Raw genomic sequence first — 17,127 nt, 5'->3', positions numbered from 1 at the left:
TGTTCATACAAAAAAAAGCAAAGAAATAATCAACTACTATTCAATTAATCAATTATTATTATTATTATTATTATTGTATTACAACATTTTGTTATAATATTTCCATATTTCATCAGATGGTCTCACAATACCCATCAAAAACCTATACAAGCATGATGTTAGAATGGAAAATGAGGAAATGATAAAATACTCCAATATTTAAATGTGATTCAACAAAGTTTGTTATCCATGATGAGGAGTACACACCTGTGTAGATTTTAATGCCCTTCCACCCCCAAGGGGCCAGTACCGGCCCCTGGAAGAGCAAAAAAATGCACATTTCAAATGGCTGTAACTCAAAGTCCGGTTAGCGTATCAAAGAGAAAATCAACAGGACAACTGCTTATGCTATGATTACTAAATAATGTTGGGCACAGTTTTCAGACATACATGGAAAGCTGGCATAAAGGTTTTTTAATAGTGATTACAGTAAAATATTAAATTTCAGCCTGTCCCTCATATATGTAATAAATGTTTGCACAATAAACATATTTAGATATCGAGTTGTCCATTAAAGATCTTATTATTTTAACATTTATCATTTCTTTACTAAACGTTTTAAACTACATTACCCATATGTCTCTGTCATTCTATCAATGAACGGGAAACATGGCGCTGTAGTTCATTGAGAAGCTAGGGTTAGGGTTGGGATCTCGGTAAAGGAGTAATTTCTCACAACATGGAAACACTTTATAGTTAACTTAATGTATGAGTAACGTAATATTCACACTAAAACAAACTTTGTAAGATAAAGCGCCGTTTTATATGGGTTGAAAGGTAGTCCAATCACAGCGAGTTCTGCGATAGAGTCACAGCCAATCACAACACAGCTGAACAGATGCGTCACGCTTACTTGTCCATTTATGGTAAATGACGACAGATCTCCTTCGGTTCTGGCTGACGAGAAAGATTCCTTAAATATATAATTAATTCAATTCAATTCAATAAATTTATTGCCATGTCAACACAGTTGATAGGAATTTGTCTTGGTATAACTCTCAAACATAAATACAACTCTCAATACATACAGTTAATAAAGTGCTACTAGCACTCAGTGCAAGTTCAGATATCTGATAGCCAGAGGGTAAGTACTGTCTCTGAAACGTGATGTAGAAGTCTTAATACTCCTATATCTTCTTCCTGATGGTAGGAGATTAAAGAGATGGTGAGCAGGGTGAGAATGGTCCGCTATGATGTTTTTAGCCTTTCTGATTATTCTGGTGGAGAAAAGTGAAGAAAGTGAAGGGAGATTACAGCCTATAATTTTTGATGCTCTGCGTACCACTCTTTCCATCCTAATTTTGTCTTGAGCGGTTGTGTGACCGAACCAGACAAGCATGGAAAAAGTAAGCACGCTTTCAATAGTTGACCTATAAAAGTGGGTCATAGCAACTCGGCTGACTCTAAACTTCTTGAGCTGCTGCAGAAAGTGGAGTCGCTGGTGAGCTTTACTGATCTTAAAATTAGTGTTGAGCTCCCATGATAAGGATTCCTGGATTGTGGTCCCCAGAAACTGGAAAGAAGTAACCCTCTCCACCTCCACCCCATTAATGGAGAGCGTAGAGAGGGGGCTAGGGGTCCTCCTAAAATCCACAACTAGTTCCTTAGTTTTTGAGATGTTAAGTATCAAGTTACTTTCGCACCATTTCACCAGCCCCTCCACTTCTCTGCGGTAGTCAGACTCATCTCCGTTAGTAATAAGACCAACTACAGAGGTATCGTCAGCAAACTTAAGCAACAAAACTGAATTAGTATGTGATTGACAGAATTGTGTATATAAAGAATACAGAAGTGGGGAAAGGACGCAGCCCTGAGGGGCGCCAATATTCAAAAACTTTGACTGTGAGACGTAATCACCCATTTTAACAACCTGCTTCCTATCGCATAGAAAGTTAAAAATCCATTTGCAAAGTGATGTTCTAACACCTAGCTCCTGTAAAGTGTTGATCAACTTCACAGGAACGATGGTGTTGAACGCGGAGCTAAAATCCACAAAGAGGACACGAACATATGTAGATTTTAACTCCAGATGTTGAAGAATAGAATGCAAACAGAATGAAACTGCATCATCAACACTCCTATTTACTCTATAAGCAAATTGGTGGGGGTCAAGTGAAATCCTGGACAGATGTTTACATATCAAACGCTCAAACACTTTCATAATGACAGAGGTTAAGGCCACAGGCCTATAATCATTAAGACACGAGATTCTATTTTTCTTTGGAACTGGAATAATCACAGCAGATTTAAAACAAGCAGGCACAATACCAAGTTGAAGAGACCAGTTAAAGATGAAAGTGAGAACAGATGTTAATTGATCAGCACAGTGTCTTAAAGTGGCAGTCATTACACCGTCAGGCCCCGCCGCCTTCCTGATGTTCTGCTGGCGGAGCAAGATTCTTACATCATGCTCAGAGATAATGGGTGGAGAGTCACCCTGCTCTCTGTAGCAGGGGCGGGGCAAGTGATTTCCGCTATCAAAACGACAGTAGAAGTCATTAAGCCTCCCAGGAAGAGAGGGGTCACTGACTGGGGCATGATGTTTGATCTTATAGTCAGTAATGTCCTGCAACCCACGCCAGACACCTTTGATGTCATTTGCATATAATTTATTTTCAAGCTTAGCTTTATAGGAGGCCTTGGATTTCAACACAGCTCGCTGAAATTCATACTTCAGTAATTTGTATTGTACCATATCACCACTCTTAAAAGCAGCCTGTTTTTTCTTACATAGCATTCTCACTTCATTATTAAACCAGGGCTTACTATTATTAAAGACATAAACAGCTCTTGCAGGAATACAAACACTCTCACAAAAATGAATATAAGATGTGACAGTATCAGTAAAGGTGTTAATATCCTGACCATCAAACAAAAAATTACTCCATACCGTGGAGTCTAAGCAATCCTGCAATGTGTCTATGGCTTGTGGGGACCATACCCTAAAAAGTTTAACAGTTGGTTTCGCCACTTTAAGTTTCTGGCGATATTTTGGTATAAGAAAAATAGTGTTGTGGTCGGACTCACCCAAAGGAGCCCTGGCTACAGCGTGAAATGCCTCAGAAATATTTAATCTAATTAAATATAATAAAAATCACATTTTACAACGAAAGACTCCTTTGTGTTTTAAACTGATGCATAAATATATTTGAAAGAGATATAATTGCATCTACTAAAGTGCTTCTAACATTTACAGTAGATATGTAGTATATTGAAGGTATACATTTAATCACTTATTTATACCATTCTTCACCATTTGAACTCTTGGAATTAAAATAAATATAAATAAAAGCATAATGAATGTACTCGATTTTGTAATCATATTCCAATATTTAGTGTCAAAGACAAATGTAGTCCCCAAACTACTGCACAACAGTATAAAAATCAGTTAATTGTGAGAAAAAAATATATCCAGTTACAGAGGCAATCTATTATAGTGAAATATAACTACAAAAATCGATATGATGAAGTATTATTTTTACAAACCAAGAGATGAGATAAAATTCCATGTGAAAATGTTTCTTTAAAGAATAGGGGGAAAAAAATAACATTTTACATTCTCAACTTTAATACAATACAATATTGTTTATTGTTCACTATTACTGTAACTAAATGAAAGGCAAATTCAAATAGTTAATGCATTTTATAAATGTTAAATATTTTCAGCAATAAAATGCTTCTATAAAATACATTCATGGGTATGTTACATTTACATTATCCAGGTACTGATATAATGATACCATAGATGTAGTTAAGGTGGACATTTACTATAGTGACACTGTAATAAAAGGTTTAATGAAACAAAATGCAAGACATTTTCAAGTCCATCTAAATGTAGAGGTAACAAACTCACAGAATAATGTCCAGAATGTCAATGTGTCATTTCTGTAATACTCTACATCAGCACCAAACAGAATTAAATAATATTGATTGTTCTCAGAGGGTTTTCCTGAACACTCTCACTAACTTCAATTGTTCGGACAAACACCTGCTATACACACATGCAGAAATACATATTTGACTATAGTCACAGCATTACTAGAACTAGTGGATGGCAATGAATATGTCTTTTACCAAAACTCCAGATGAGCACTGGTGCTTCTTTGATAAAGGCAAGAATATGGAAAAAGATAAATGACTATTTTCAATATTGGTTCTGCACGTTTCAAGGAGATCATAAGGAGGAGTCCACGTGAAGACTTTTAAAAACTGTGACAGAGTGAAGGGTGCACCTCCCTGGACACATCCTAAGCATGACCAAACAACAACACCCAAAGACGGATATGAAGTGGACACCACCAGGAGAATGCAGGGGAAGACATGGAAACGAAGGCCTGAAGAATGTCGGTGTCCCATGGGAAGATGTGGAGAATGTGGTCACAGATTGGATACGTTGGAGGACACTTGTTACCCAATGTGCCCAGCACAGCACTTGATGATGATGTTGTGAGTTCATACATAACCGTAGGATTTCCTTCTGTAAAGAGTGTTGCACAATTAAATGTTAAATGCATTTATGTAATAAGTTCACTGATGTGTGGGCATTTCCATGATTAAAAGTATAGCAAGCTATATTCATATTTTAAAAAATAAAAATAAATAAATAACATGTTTCACATGCAAGCAGGACATTATCAGCAGTGTAAATGATCATGACAAAATAATCGAATATCTGATGTCATGTGACAAGTCAAATGATAATTTCCACTCTTGCAAACAGAGGTAGTTATGAGGTGCGGAGAGACATCATGTATCATTGGAACATTTTGGGCCCAATCTGTAATCATTTTAAAGAATTCAATGGAATTAATATAAACTTTTATGTGTGGGACGTCCAACTGTCCAAGAAGGGGCACAACTGATTTACAAATAAGGTGATAAATATGTACAGGATTTGACTTTAATTTTAATTTACTGTGAGACTATTTAACAAATGCTTGATAAAATGTTTGATAAAGGGTTAAAAGCAACACATACATACCATTGCAATTATTTGCCTTTGCAGCTTTCTGTCTCCTTCATCCATTTCCGAAAGGCCCTTTTTGTCTTTTCAGCTAAAACAAGAGAAAAGAAAATATCATTATTTATAATATATAGGTTTATATATAAATATATATAGGAAAGAAGTTCTTATTGACCTTACAGTTTTTGGATTTAACATTATTAGGCATTAAAAGCATGATAAGTGTTGTGGTTACTCTGTATTTACAACAAAAATCACATTAAAACTACCAATACTGTGGTAAAAAGCATGGTAAGTGTTGTTTTTTACCGTGCTTCTACTACAAATACCATTTTGAAACTACACTTGTACTACTTTGAACCTGATATGAATATGTTATATATATTGTGCAATATATTGCACGTCACGTGACAGTGTTTAATCACCCTAGTTTAGTATTTAATATAGAAAGCAATGAAAAGCAAAACCTCAGCGGAGGTGACAGATATAATGCAGTGACTGAACATGAGGGAGCTAACGTTAATCTGATTAATATCTGCAAACAGAAAAGACATTATATCAAACATTAGAAGAGCGTATTTACGACTACTTACCAACATCCAGCACACGCGAACTGATGCCAAATATCGCGATGTGTTCTGAATGAGACTTCTTCAGCGTGAAATCTTTGCAACAACGCGCAAGCGAGTGATTATGTACATTCACTGAATGAATATTATGAAAATAAAATATATATTTTTTTGCTTAAAATGTAATCAAACCTTATTTTGATGCAGAAAATAAAATATTGTTCATAGCAACCAAAACGTAGCAGTTTCACATTATTCTGGCGAGATCAGAAAAATCTTTGCAACAACGCGCAAGCGAGTGATTATGTACATTCACTGAGTGAATATTATGAAAATAGAATATATATTTCGCGCTAAAAATGTAATCAAAACTTATTTTTATGCAGAAACTAACTCAAAATATTGTTTTTTTTTTCACTAAAAAGTAGAGAAACGTCCGCCATGTTTTTTGTTCTCACGGCCGGGCTCTCTAAAGTCACGTGACTTGGACGCAAAACAATAGGCAAATAAAATGTAACAGTCATACAATTTAAGGGCCATTATTGTAACCCCTCTACGTTTTGCACTTTGGACCAACGTAGTCAGGATACGTTTTCATGTGAGACTGGTAATTTAATACCCCTAAATCGTATAGAGTATTGACCTCTACAAGTGAGAATTTTAGGAAGATGAAAATCTGAGCATTGACGAGTTAAGTGACAGTGAACCTGTGAATTTACTTTAAAATCTTAAATTGCTCTGGAATGTTACCTTCACCTGAATATATCTTATAAATAAAGACACAAATTTGAGAAATGTTAATATCATAAACGGTAAGAACCTGAAGTTTCTGAAACAGAGAAACAGATGAAGTTTATGCATTTGATCAGGTTGCAATCCTAACAAAACGTTTCTGAAGGATAAAGATTTTTTGAAGAGTAATAGGAAAAGTGCTCGCCCAAACTACAATTAAATTAAACTATAGTAAAGAGTAAGAAGACACTCTAGTAACAAGATGCCTAACCTTCGTTATTATACCAATAGATTTATGTATTTTTCTGCTCACATAGTCAGCTTGTTCCCTCCAACTCAGACTCTTGTCAACAAAAACTTTCAAGAATTTTGCAGTTGACACTTGAGGCACCTCAATAGACTCAAATGTAATTTTTCATAAATCTTTAGGGTATAATTTTTGTACCACTAAAAATAATCAAGTCAGATTTTTTTTTAAATTTAAAGGAAATTTATTTAAATTAAACCAATTAGCAAAAGCGATTAGACCATCATTTGCATTCTTAATCAATAAATTAACATTTGAGTGAGAGAGAACTAAGATTGTGTCATCTGCAAACATTATTGGAGTAAGAATATTTGAAACATTTGATAAATCATTTATATAAATAAGAAATAGTAAGGGTCCAAGAATGGAGCCCTGAGGAACCCCACAGAGTCTTGCTGTACTAGAATAGCAACCCTTAAAACAAACAAACTGTCTTCTATTAGAGATGTCATTTTTCAACCATTTATATATAATATCATGAACACCATATTTATACAACTTTTCCAATAAAATAAAATGATTAACTGTATCAAACGCTTTTGACTATAAAAGTCTATAAAATACTACAAGTAAATTCATGATTTTCAAGTGCAAGAGTAACATTGTCTATCAGGTGAAGCAAAGCCATATAAGCAGAGTGGTTTTTGCGGAATCCATACTGATGTTTATGAAGAATAGAACGTATTAATGTATCTTTATCTTTTCTTTGTATAGAAATTTAATTGATTTGACATTTTAAGCTGATAGTTTATGGCCTTTAAGCACTACACATTATTTTATAACATAATCAAATCTGAACTTCTGTCAAATTTAGTGTATCTTTTTGGCAGACAAATCAAATGAGATTTAATTGAAGTGAATTGACAATGACCAAATTATAAGAAAATCAAGAGAAAAAACAGCAATAGGATTGTGTAATGTATATAGAGTGCTAAATAACAAATCTGCTCCAATGTATGCTTTATGAACCTTATGGATCAGTTTTACATGTAACCTCCTCATGTTGAGTCATGGACAGGAAATGCTGCGTGTGTTATTTACAGTTATTTAAAGTTTCTCATTTTGATGTTGATGGTCACTTGTTACGCCGATTTCGACAAGATCAAGGGTTTACACTAATGGAATAGCCAGGGAAAATGTTTAGATATTGTAGCCTTTATCTAACAGAGAATCTTTGAATACTGTATGTTTAAATACTGTAGCTATCTAAGATGTTTTTAGTGATTAGACGTCACAAGACTTGCATCTGTGATCAACTGTCGTTACATCTGGCTTTTATTTTCAAGATGATAACATATAATGTTATCATCTTTATCTGTTACAAATCAAAGTTGTTTTGACATCTACAACTTAAATTGTCTATAAACTACCAAGAATGCTGTTGTTATATCACCATTACTGGGGTAATTTGTAACAGTAGGTACATTATACGTATCATAAAAAAAAAAAAATAATTAAATTGATAAACTGATATTAAAATTTGTAACTGATATCAAAACCATCTTGTTCTCCCATATAAAAATATAAATTATATATTTGTAGGTGTTTTTAAATTTTGTTATTTTTATAGCCTATTTTTTTATATTAATTTTTTTTTAACCTCTGGATTTTATAGGGGTCTGAATATTGTTGTTTTGTGTGTGCAAACCGACAATAAACTGTCCAGGGGCCCAGAAAAGTGGCACTCCTGCATACAGTAGCAAAGTAAAATAAATTATAGCTTACACTAACCCACCCATGTAGCGAGACTGAATCAGAATAATTTCTTTAACTTGAATAAAATGTAGATGTTGCATGACTGAAGTGATTATTGCTCATGCTGACCATCCACTATCAAATCATGACTCGTGTTAATATCCAGCGCTAGGTGGCGCAGTGAACTCTCTGCATTATAGAACTGCAGTTTATCATTAACTGAAACCTGATGAAAATAGTTCAGATGATTTGAGCTGCTGCTCGTGACAATCGAGAGCTCGATCATGATGGTTTCTTATCGTTTATACTGGACACTGTGGATATTGTCGTGTTTTGGTGAGACTTTTTTTTAGCAGTTAAATAATTCTGTGTGTTGAATTTCTATAAAAAAAAAAACTAGTTAGTCCTATTTTATTTAAGTAAATTCAGAAAAAAAAAAAAGTATGCCATTTACTGAAGCTGTTCTTTGTTGTTACTGCCACTAAAAAATAACTACAGTAATTGGGGTAGTTAAAGTAAGTCATTTAAGTGCAAATGTAAAAAATAAATGTAGTATTCTTTTACTTTTTCTGTTAGGACAATATTTGGGTCAAGATCTGCAGATCCATGAGCCGCCTAATAAAGAAGAAGGAGACATTGTGGTGTTCACTCTGGATAACCCCCCACCCTCCACATCGATTCTTATAACTCAATGGTTTTTTGGTACACTACTTATAATTACAGTAGCGTCTGGTGTAACTACAGAAAACCCCGCATATAAAGACAGAGCCAGTGTTAACAGCAACACTCTCGCTTTGACGCTGCTGAACCTGAGACACAGTGATTCTGGAATATACAGACTCAGTGTTACAACTAGTGCTGGAGAGACACTTACTGGAGAAACGTCACTACAAGTCGGTGAGTGTGTTGCTAAAACTTGGTTCAGTATTTACTATAAAAGATTATCCTGTAAATCTTTTACATTAAATTAACAGAAAACTTCTTCCACCCCCTGCTGTTAATATTTTAGTGTTAATTTACAGTTCTCTACTGTAATCTACTTTACAGTATACTATAATAATACCATGGAAGTAAACTAATTTAATTTCTGGAGAAACCATTTAAAATTAAAAAATGAATATAAAATATTAGTAGTGTGTACTAATTTAGTACTAATTTTTCTGTGATTTGATTACAGTTACTTCTGATGTAATTGCACTTAATACTATATAGAACAATTCAATATAAAACAATAGTGGATTTAACATCTATGCAAAATTGTATGTTTTTAATGAAACCTTCTTCCTTTGAATACTTTGGTCAGTTCAAGAATAATTTATGCAATTTTGTATTATTTATTTAAAATAATTAAAGGAGAATTTGAAATAGGATGTAAGTAATTAGTAATAAGTAATGCAATACTTTTTAGAGAGAGGAATTAGTACAGTAATCTAATTACACTGTCAAATATATAATTAATTTGCAGCTAGTAATTAATTACCTTTTTAGAGTAACTTACCCAACACTGTTCTTAACATAAAACTAAACTGCAAATTATGAAATGTTTTACCATTATAATAAACTTTTACAGTTCTCTTTTATACTGTAGATTGTTATTGTTTTGCCTCTTGTCCGAGGCCCTGACATTCAGTCTTTTCTCAACTGTGAAAATCCATTAAACATAAATTTTATGCATTACAAACTTTGGCAATCTAAATAGACACTGAAATGAACAAACCATTTCAATATTTAATGTGAACTGATGTATATACATTTTACACAAATAGCTGCTTTCCCTCAGATGTGGGATCATGTCCATCAAAACAAACTGTTTTGCTTCTAAAAAAATTTACATTTTTAGGAATGGCACAAATATTCAAACATAAATAAATAAATTTCTTTCATTGATGATAAAGGCCTTCTGTACAGCCATGGACACGCAGATTTGAGAAATAATGGTGGTTTGATTAATCTGACCTGTACTCACATCTTTGTGGTAGTTGTAGTCCTAATTAAGCATCTTTCTGCCATGTGAAAGCACAAGTTCTTTTGTTGTTTTTACAGTTATTAATTGGGTCCTAAATGTGAAAGGCTAATTCTAGATCCAGTGTTTTTGTTCTTTCTCTCTCATTTACACAGAAAAACTATCTGTCAGCCTTATTGGTCCAGAGGAACCATTAATAGAGGGCGAATCATCTGCTAACATCACCTCTGAAGGAAATGGCAACATCACCTCTGTGCAGTGGATGAAAAATAACAGTTCTCTGTCTCCTAGCAACAGCATCATCTTCTCACCTGATTTCAGATCGGTGTCCATCAGTCCAGTGCAGAGATCAGACAGTGGAGAATATCAGTGTATATATACAAACCCTTTCAACTCTGAGACGGCAACATACAGCCTGATCATCAACTGTGAGTGTTAAACATTTAAACAAAGATGATTTGAGCTCAAACCTGATGAAATATAAACATACTTCATTTAGTTTGTCCCTCTAACTTTGAGTCTCTTGTGTTTGTTCTAGATGGACCAGAAGGTGTTTCTATTAAGGGTCAGGATGTGGTGGATTTGGGGGTTCGTGTGTCTCTGTCTTGTTCTGCAAATTCTGTACCTTCTGCCTCATTCAGATGGATGTTTAATGGAACAGACACCGGTGTGACCACAGACACATTCACCATAGATAAGACTGACTTCACACACAGTGGAGATTACGACTGCACTGCCTGGAATAACGTCACAAACAGAAGCGCCACACAAAGACATGCTTTACTAGTTAAAGGTAAGTGTTACAACCAATGTTCCCTCTAAGCTGCGCGCGTGCGCGGCCGCGCACTTCTGAAGCCGCGGCCGCGCAGAAGAAATAATTGCCGCGCAGAGAACAGACATGAAAATGATTGTAGTAGTTTAAATGAGAAATAATTGCAGTGCTCTGGACAACCGCTATAGAGTTATTGTCGCTATAGAGTTGGAACCGGTGAATGCGGTTTACAGGTTTCATAGAAAGAGAACGATTGAGCGTGTGTGAGCTGGCTGGCCCTGAGCCAAATCAGTCGCGGTAAGAATACTGTAATGTTTGCGGACTAAATACCTCAATACGAGAGGCAACGCGAAACGAAAAGAAATGTGAAATAAAACGTCATGTTTTAATGAAAAGTGGTGGAAGTAACGGATGATGGGCACAGAATGCTAACAAAACTCTGAGACATTTACAATCACACACCCACCACAGGTGTAGCTTGCAAACTCAAAATACATCAGTGATATAACTTACCTCAGTTTAAATAGATTTTTGTGTGTGTGGTGGTGTGGGTTTCAGGGATGTTTAGATAACTATAAAAGAGTTAACGTTCACTTTTCTTAAAAATATTTAGCTATCAGTTTAAATGCTTCAGTTTGTTTTCACTATATAACATATTAAAACAAATGGAAGTATTTAAACTGATATAATACTGTATATCAGTTTAAATACTTAAATATTATATTATAATGTAAGCCTAATAAAAAATTGATCTCACAAGGGGATTGTTTAGGGCTCCTTGCCATGAAAAATCTTAACCTCCTGGTATATAAAATCTGGGAAATTCATAAGCAATAAACATGTAATTTTGATGGTTTAACACTGTCTGTTGCTAATAATTGACTGTACAAAAACACATTATGGTTGTCCCAAACCATCATTGTAACTGCTCATATTATATTATTATAAAGAATTGAACTGTTCTGCAGGAGGACAGAAATTATTTTTTAATAGAATTTCTTAGTAAAGACTGGTACAGTTAATACAGCAATGTGAAAAAATCTCAAGTAACCTAAAATGTGCTTCATTTAGTGACTAAACTGCTTGTTTTCAAACATATTATTTCATAAATCACTAAGTTACATCAAGGGTCAAATAAAATAAAAACGGCACATTAAAGTTAAATGTTACAGTTGCATGATAAAACCATTTTTTTGTGTGTGTGTTTACGTTCGTTGTACAGGTCTGATATAAAGAATGTTTTTGCTCAGGTGGCCAAAATGTGCGCTCAACAGAGAAAAGTTTTGCTCAGCGAGAAAAAAAATTAGAGGGAACATTGGTTACAACTTGTGTTTTCAACTCTTTATTATAACCAATATTTTGACCTTAATTTAACATTTGTTCATTGGAGCTTTCTGTTGTCATCATTTTCTAGAGTTTTGTATGTTCATCTATATTGCTTGTAATTGCCTTGTGTTGTCTTAAATTTTATTTTTTTAATTAAGATTTTGATAGAGTATTTAAAGTGTATTACAATTATTATTGTGCATTATATGGTCTGGTCTGTTGTTTCTTGTATCTTTTCTATAGTCAGTGGAGGAGGACTGACAACAGGAGCGATAGTTGGGATTGTCATTGGTGTTTTAGTGGCAGTTTCAGGCATTTGTGGTCTGATTGTCTACTTAATAAAAACCAAGAAAATGTAAGTAATCTGGTACCTCATGGTGTAATTTGTAATCACAGCTTTAATTTGACACATTATATACATTATTATTACTAAATCACAACTTGTATCAGCTTCCAACAGGTCTAGATCTACAAATGACCTTTAAAGATCACAATGATTAAAATATATCATTCTCATTAGAGACTTTTTCCTAATCAAAGGAGTAAATTTCCATCACCATGGTAACTAATCTGTTATAAACTGCTTTTTCGTATGACAGAAATGTGGTAAAGATTTTAAATAATTTATTTGTCTTTACACTACAGCCCAGTGTTAAACAAGGAACAAAAAGGACAAGGAAGTGGAGGTATGTTTATATATTCGTAATACCAACATGAGTATGATTTGATTGAAACAACACTGATAATGACCATCCCATGTTTCAGATGATCTATTAATATTACAAATGTTTCAGTAATGTTTCTCTCAGTATCAATCTTATTGAATGTTTCTTTCTTTAAGCAGCATCACAAAGCAGACAAGAGCCTGTGAGTGACGTTCAGTTTTATCTCCTTATTACAACATTTTTGTCTTTATAGGACCTGATTTGAAACTGTAAATATGATGTCACATGACACATTACAATCACTTACAGGAAAAGTGTTTTTCAGTGGTAGTAACTGATATTCAGTTGTTCAGCCTCTTCTGTCTCTTGTGTCTTTTATCTCATAGTGGTAATAGAGTTTATGGTTTTATAGCAGGAGGGATGAGTGTATTTTTACTGTCAGCTCAACTGGACTTTAATCTTTAACATACACTATATTGCCAAAAGTTTTGGGACATCTGCCTTTACATGCACATGAACTTTAATGACATCCTATTCTTAATCTGTAGGGTTTAATATGGAGTTGGCCCACCCTTTGCAGCTATAACAGCTTCAACTCTTCTGAGAAGGTTTCCCACAAGGTTTAGGAGTGTGTTTATGTGAATTTTTGACCATTCTTCTAGAAGCGCATTTGTGAGGTCAGGCACTGATGTTGGCGAGAAGGCCTGGCTCGCAGTCTCCACTCTAATTCATCCCAAAGGGGTTCTATCAGGTTGAGGTCAGGACTCTGTGCAGGTCAGTCAAGTTCCTCCACACCAAACTCGCTCATCCATGTCTTTATGGACCTTGCTTTGTGCACTGGTGCGCAGTCATGTTGGAACAGGAAGGGGCCATCCCTAAACTGTTCCCATAAAGTTGGGAGCATGAAATTGTCCAAAATGTCTTGGTATGCTGAAGCATTAAGAGTTCCTTTCACTGGAACTAAGGGGCCAAGACCAACCTCTGAAAAACAACCCCACACCATAATCCCCCCTCCACCACACTTTACACTTGGCACAATGCAGTCAGGCAAGTACTGTTCTCCTGGCAACGCCAAACCCAGACTTGTCCATCAGTCTGGCCAGACAGAGAAGCGTGATTCGTCACTCCAGAGAACATGTCTCCACTGCTCTAGAGTCCAGTGGCGGTGTACTTTACACCACTGCATCTGACGCCTTGCATTGCACTTGGTGATGTAAGGCTTGGATGCAGCTGCTCGGCCATGGAAACCCATTCCATGAAGCTCTCTACGCACTGTTCTTGAGCTAATCTGAAGGCCACATGAAGTTTGGAGGTCTGTAGCTATTTACCCAGCAGAAAGTTGCCGTCTTCTGCACACTGTGCGCCTCAGCATGCGCTGAGCCCACTCTGTTTTACATGGCCTACCACTTCATGGCTGAGTTGCTGTTGTTCCCAATTGCTTCCACTTTGTTATAATACCACTAACAGTTTACTGTGGAATATTTAATTGTGAGGAAATTTCATGAATGCACTTATTGCAGAGGTGGCAACTTATCATGGTACCACGCTTGATTTCACTGAGCTCCTGAGAAAGCGACCCATTCTTTCACAAATGTTTGTAGAAGTAGTCTGCATGCCTAGGTGCTTGATTTTATACACCTGTGGCCATGGAAGTGATTGGACCACCTGAATTAAGTGATTTGGAGATGTGTCCCAATACTTTTGGCAATATAGTGTATTACTGCACAAAGACATACTGAGGATCGCAATTAAACAATGGATATTACTGACAAAAAAGTCACTCATGATAGACATTACCACTGTTTAGTAGTGGGATTACTGTTTCATGATTTAAATATCAGCATCATTAACATTTTATCAGAATTTTACCTCAAGAGACATCATTGTGTCTGATGTTGTGATTATAATTTAAGAAAAACAAATAACTATTTGTAGGACTCACACTATGAAGAAATGACTAATATCCAGAAGACAAGGGGAGATGGACCGGTTCCGGTGAAGAAGAGTCAATCTGCTATATATGTGAATTTCGGACAAAATGAGTATGAAAACTAAAAGCATTGAGTTTCAAACAGACCAAGATGTCCTTCAGCTCAGGTGACCAGGTTAATAATATTTGAGTCTGTCCCATTGTACAGCATTATACTATATGTGTGCTTTGGTTGCATCACAAAATAAGTGCTATTTATTCTGTCCTGCAGTCTTGTAGTAAAAATAAGTAAATCATTTGGTTGGATTCTTTTATTTTATACTTGTGTAACGTCTCTATTCAGGTATCAAACCCTCCTCCTGAGTTTAGCTAGGAAGTGAAGACACTGAAACATCTACTGCCAGATGATCTGTCAGGCTGTATACATTCTTTCTTTCTTTCTTTCTTTCTTTCTTTCTTTCTTTCTTTCTTTCTTCTAATGCAGGCCTACACTGAATCTATGCACACAGAACTCAGTAGAACAGATTTAACAGCTGTCCTACATGTTTCCCATCTCATCCGTGTTGATTTAATAAATATTTTGGCTAGTTTTCTAAATTATATTTATTTATAATTTATAAGTTACTATAGCTAATATTTAGCTAGTATTGATCACACACACACCCAACAGTTTATCAGATATCATTAGATACATCCTCATTCTTTCTTTCATTCTTTCCTCATTCTTTCTTTCACTGGGAAATAAAAGAACTGTGATAGTGGGTAATAAAAACAGGTTACGTTGTTGAGTAGATTCACCTTTAGACCTGAACACAACGTCAATCAAGGGAAAGAAACAAGGAAGTGACATGGTCAAAAATAGGGAGTTTTGGTAAAGAAATGTATTGTTTATTATCTTCTTCAAAGAATGTAATTTAAATACTTTCCTGTTATTTCAATTTTCTTTGCTCAGAATAAAGGGTTCATTTCTTATTCATTCCACCTTCTGGTTCTGGTTTTTATCACTTTGGAATATTTAAGGCCACATTCAATACTGTATTTTTTTTCTTCATGATGTGGGCAGAATTGTAACCCGAAGGTTGCGGGTTTGATTCTCAATACCGGCAGGAAAATGTAGGTGGGGGGAGTGAATGAACAGCACTCACTTCCATCCACAATACCAGCGTGCAATCACTCCCCATGCGGCCGGCCTGCCCACGGCTCCAGGTGTGTGTGTGTTCACTCACTGCAACTAATGTGTGCACTAACTTGGATGGGTTAATTGCAGAGGACAGATTCTGAGTATGGGTTGCCATACTTGGTCTTCACATCACATCACTTAATGTGATAACACTGACATGCAAATGATAAGGACTTATCAAGGCAGATGTACTGAGTTAAACTGGTTGTATTTTTATCATTAAAATGAATGATTTTCATCATGGATGAATTCTGTACAAACTGCAGGTACCAAAACTGTCCACTTTCAGCACTTCAACACTAGGGGCCTCATTATAAAGCGTGCATACACACAGATTTGATCATGTGTGCGTAAGCATAAATCCACGCCAACGCTTTTATTTATAAAAACGGTCTTTGACGTGGAAAAGTACTTAGCGCCACATCAGGGTCTGAGCAGACATATGCACTTTTCCTTGTCAGATTACTGCAGGTTTTTGTAAATCTAAGCTATTCTTGCAGCTCGCCATTCTAAATTAAAGGATTTGGACGATGAGTGGTGATTTTTTATATGTAAATGACATTAAGTAGATGTCGTATACAATGCGGAAAACTGAAAACCATTCAGATGCGCGCAAGTTCAAGATCATTTGCGATTTATAGATTTCACATCTGAAAGAGAGGCGTATGCACGTACACACATCTGAGAAATGATCGTAAGATCAAATTTAGGATGGTTTCACTGGTTCACAAAGCTGAACAGCCAATCAGAGTGATTTCTCTCATCGATGAGCTCCACTGCCTATTCAATATGCTCAGTCACCCAAAAAGCCGCCAAAGCAGAATGCACTGCAAAAACTTTACACTATTGAATCATTTCATCACTAGTCTACCCTAACAAATGACACATTACTCCAACCTTGCATGCATTTCTGAAACCTTAGTTACTGGTCAATCTTAACCCGTAGACCAGTGGTCTCAAACTCAGCTCAGGACATGCATTTCCTA

General features: G+C 35.4%; 1 protein-coding gene and 1 long non-coding RNA gene across 7 annotated transcripts in view; one reads left to right on the top strand and one right to left on the bottom strand.

Moving 5' to 3' along the window:
- Positions 1-3,667: 3,667 nt before the first annotated feature.
- On the bottom strand, positions 3,668-5,782 carry LOC125242927. Of its 2 annotated transcripts, XR_007178939.1 has the most exons (3): positions 5,596-5,782; positions 5,021-5,093; positions 3,668-4,516 (listed from the first exon to the last, which is right to left on the bottom strand). It is a non-coding gene; the product is annotated as an uncharacterized LOC125242927 (long non-coding RNA). The 2 variants fall into 2 exon arrangements; XR_007178938.1 differs by lacking the exon at positions 5,596-5,782 and having other exon boundaries at positions 5,021-5,567.
- A 2,725-nt stretch (positions 5,783-8,507) lies between these two features.
- Positions 8,508-17,127, top strand: part of LOC125242905 (carcinoembryonic antigen-related cell adhesion molecule 20-like) — a 151,332-nt gene continuing 142,712 nt past the window's right edge. Inside the window, exons 1-9 of one of the 5 annotated variants that reach the window (XM_048152000.1) lie at positions 8,508-8,641; positions 8,882-9,202; positions 10,424-10,696; positions 10,807-11,061; positions 12,610-12,721; positions 13,012-13,052; positions 13,208-13,233; positions 14,967-15,128; positions 15,305-15,943. In XM_048152000.1, coding sequence (XP_048007957.1) covers positions 8,590-8,641; positions 8,882-9,202; positions 10,424-10,696; positions 10,807-11,061; positions 12,610-12,721; positions 13,012-13,052; positions 13,208-13,233; positions 14,967-15,086 — 1,200 coding nt within the window. In that variant the 5' untranslated portion in view covers positions 8,508-8,589 and the 3' untranslated portion in view covers positions 15,087-15,128; positions 15,305-15,943. Of the gene's footprint in view, positions 8,642-8,881; positions 9,203-10,423; positions 10,697-10,806; positions 11,062-12,609; positions 12,722-13,011; positions 13,053-13,207; positions 13,234-14,966; positions 15,945-17,127 lie in introns of those variants that run through there. The other 4 variants (XM_048152002.1, XM_048151999.1, XM_048152001.1 and 1 more) reach the window with 4 other exon arrangements.

The sequence above is a fragment of the Megalobrama amblycephala genome, linkage group LG13 (assembly GCF_018812025.1).
Source record: "Megalobrama amblycephala isolate DHTTF-2021 linkage group LG13, ASM1881202v1, whole genome shotgun sequence".
Lineage (NCBI taxonomy): Eukaryota > Metazoa > Chordata > Actinopteri > Cypriniformes > Xenocyprididae > Megalobrama > Megalobrama amblycephala.
The sequence above is the reverse complement of the archived record's forward strand: the minus strand, read 5'-3'. Positions and strand labels throughout refer to the sequence as shown.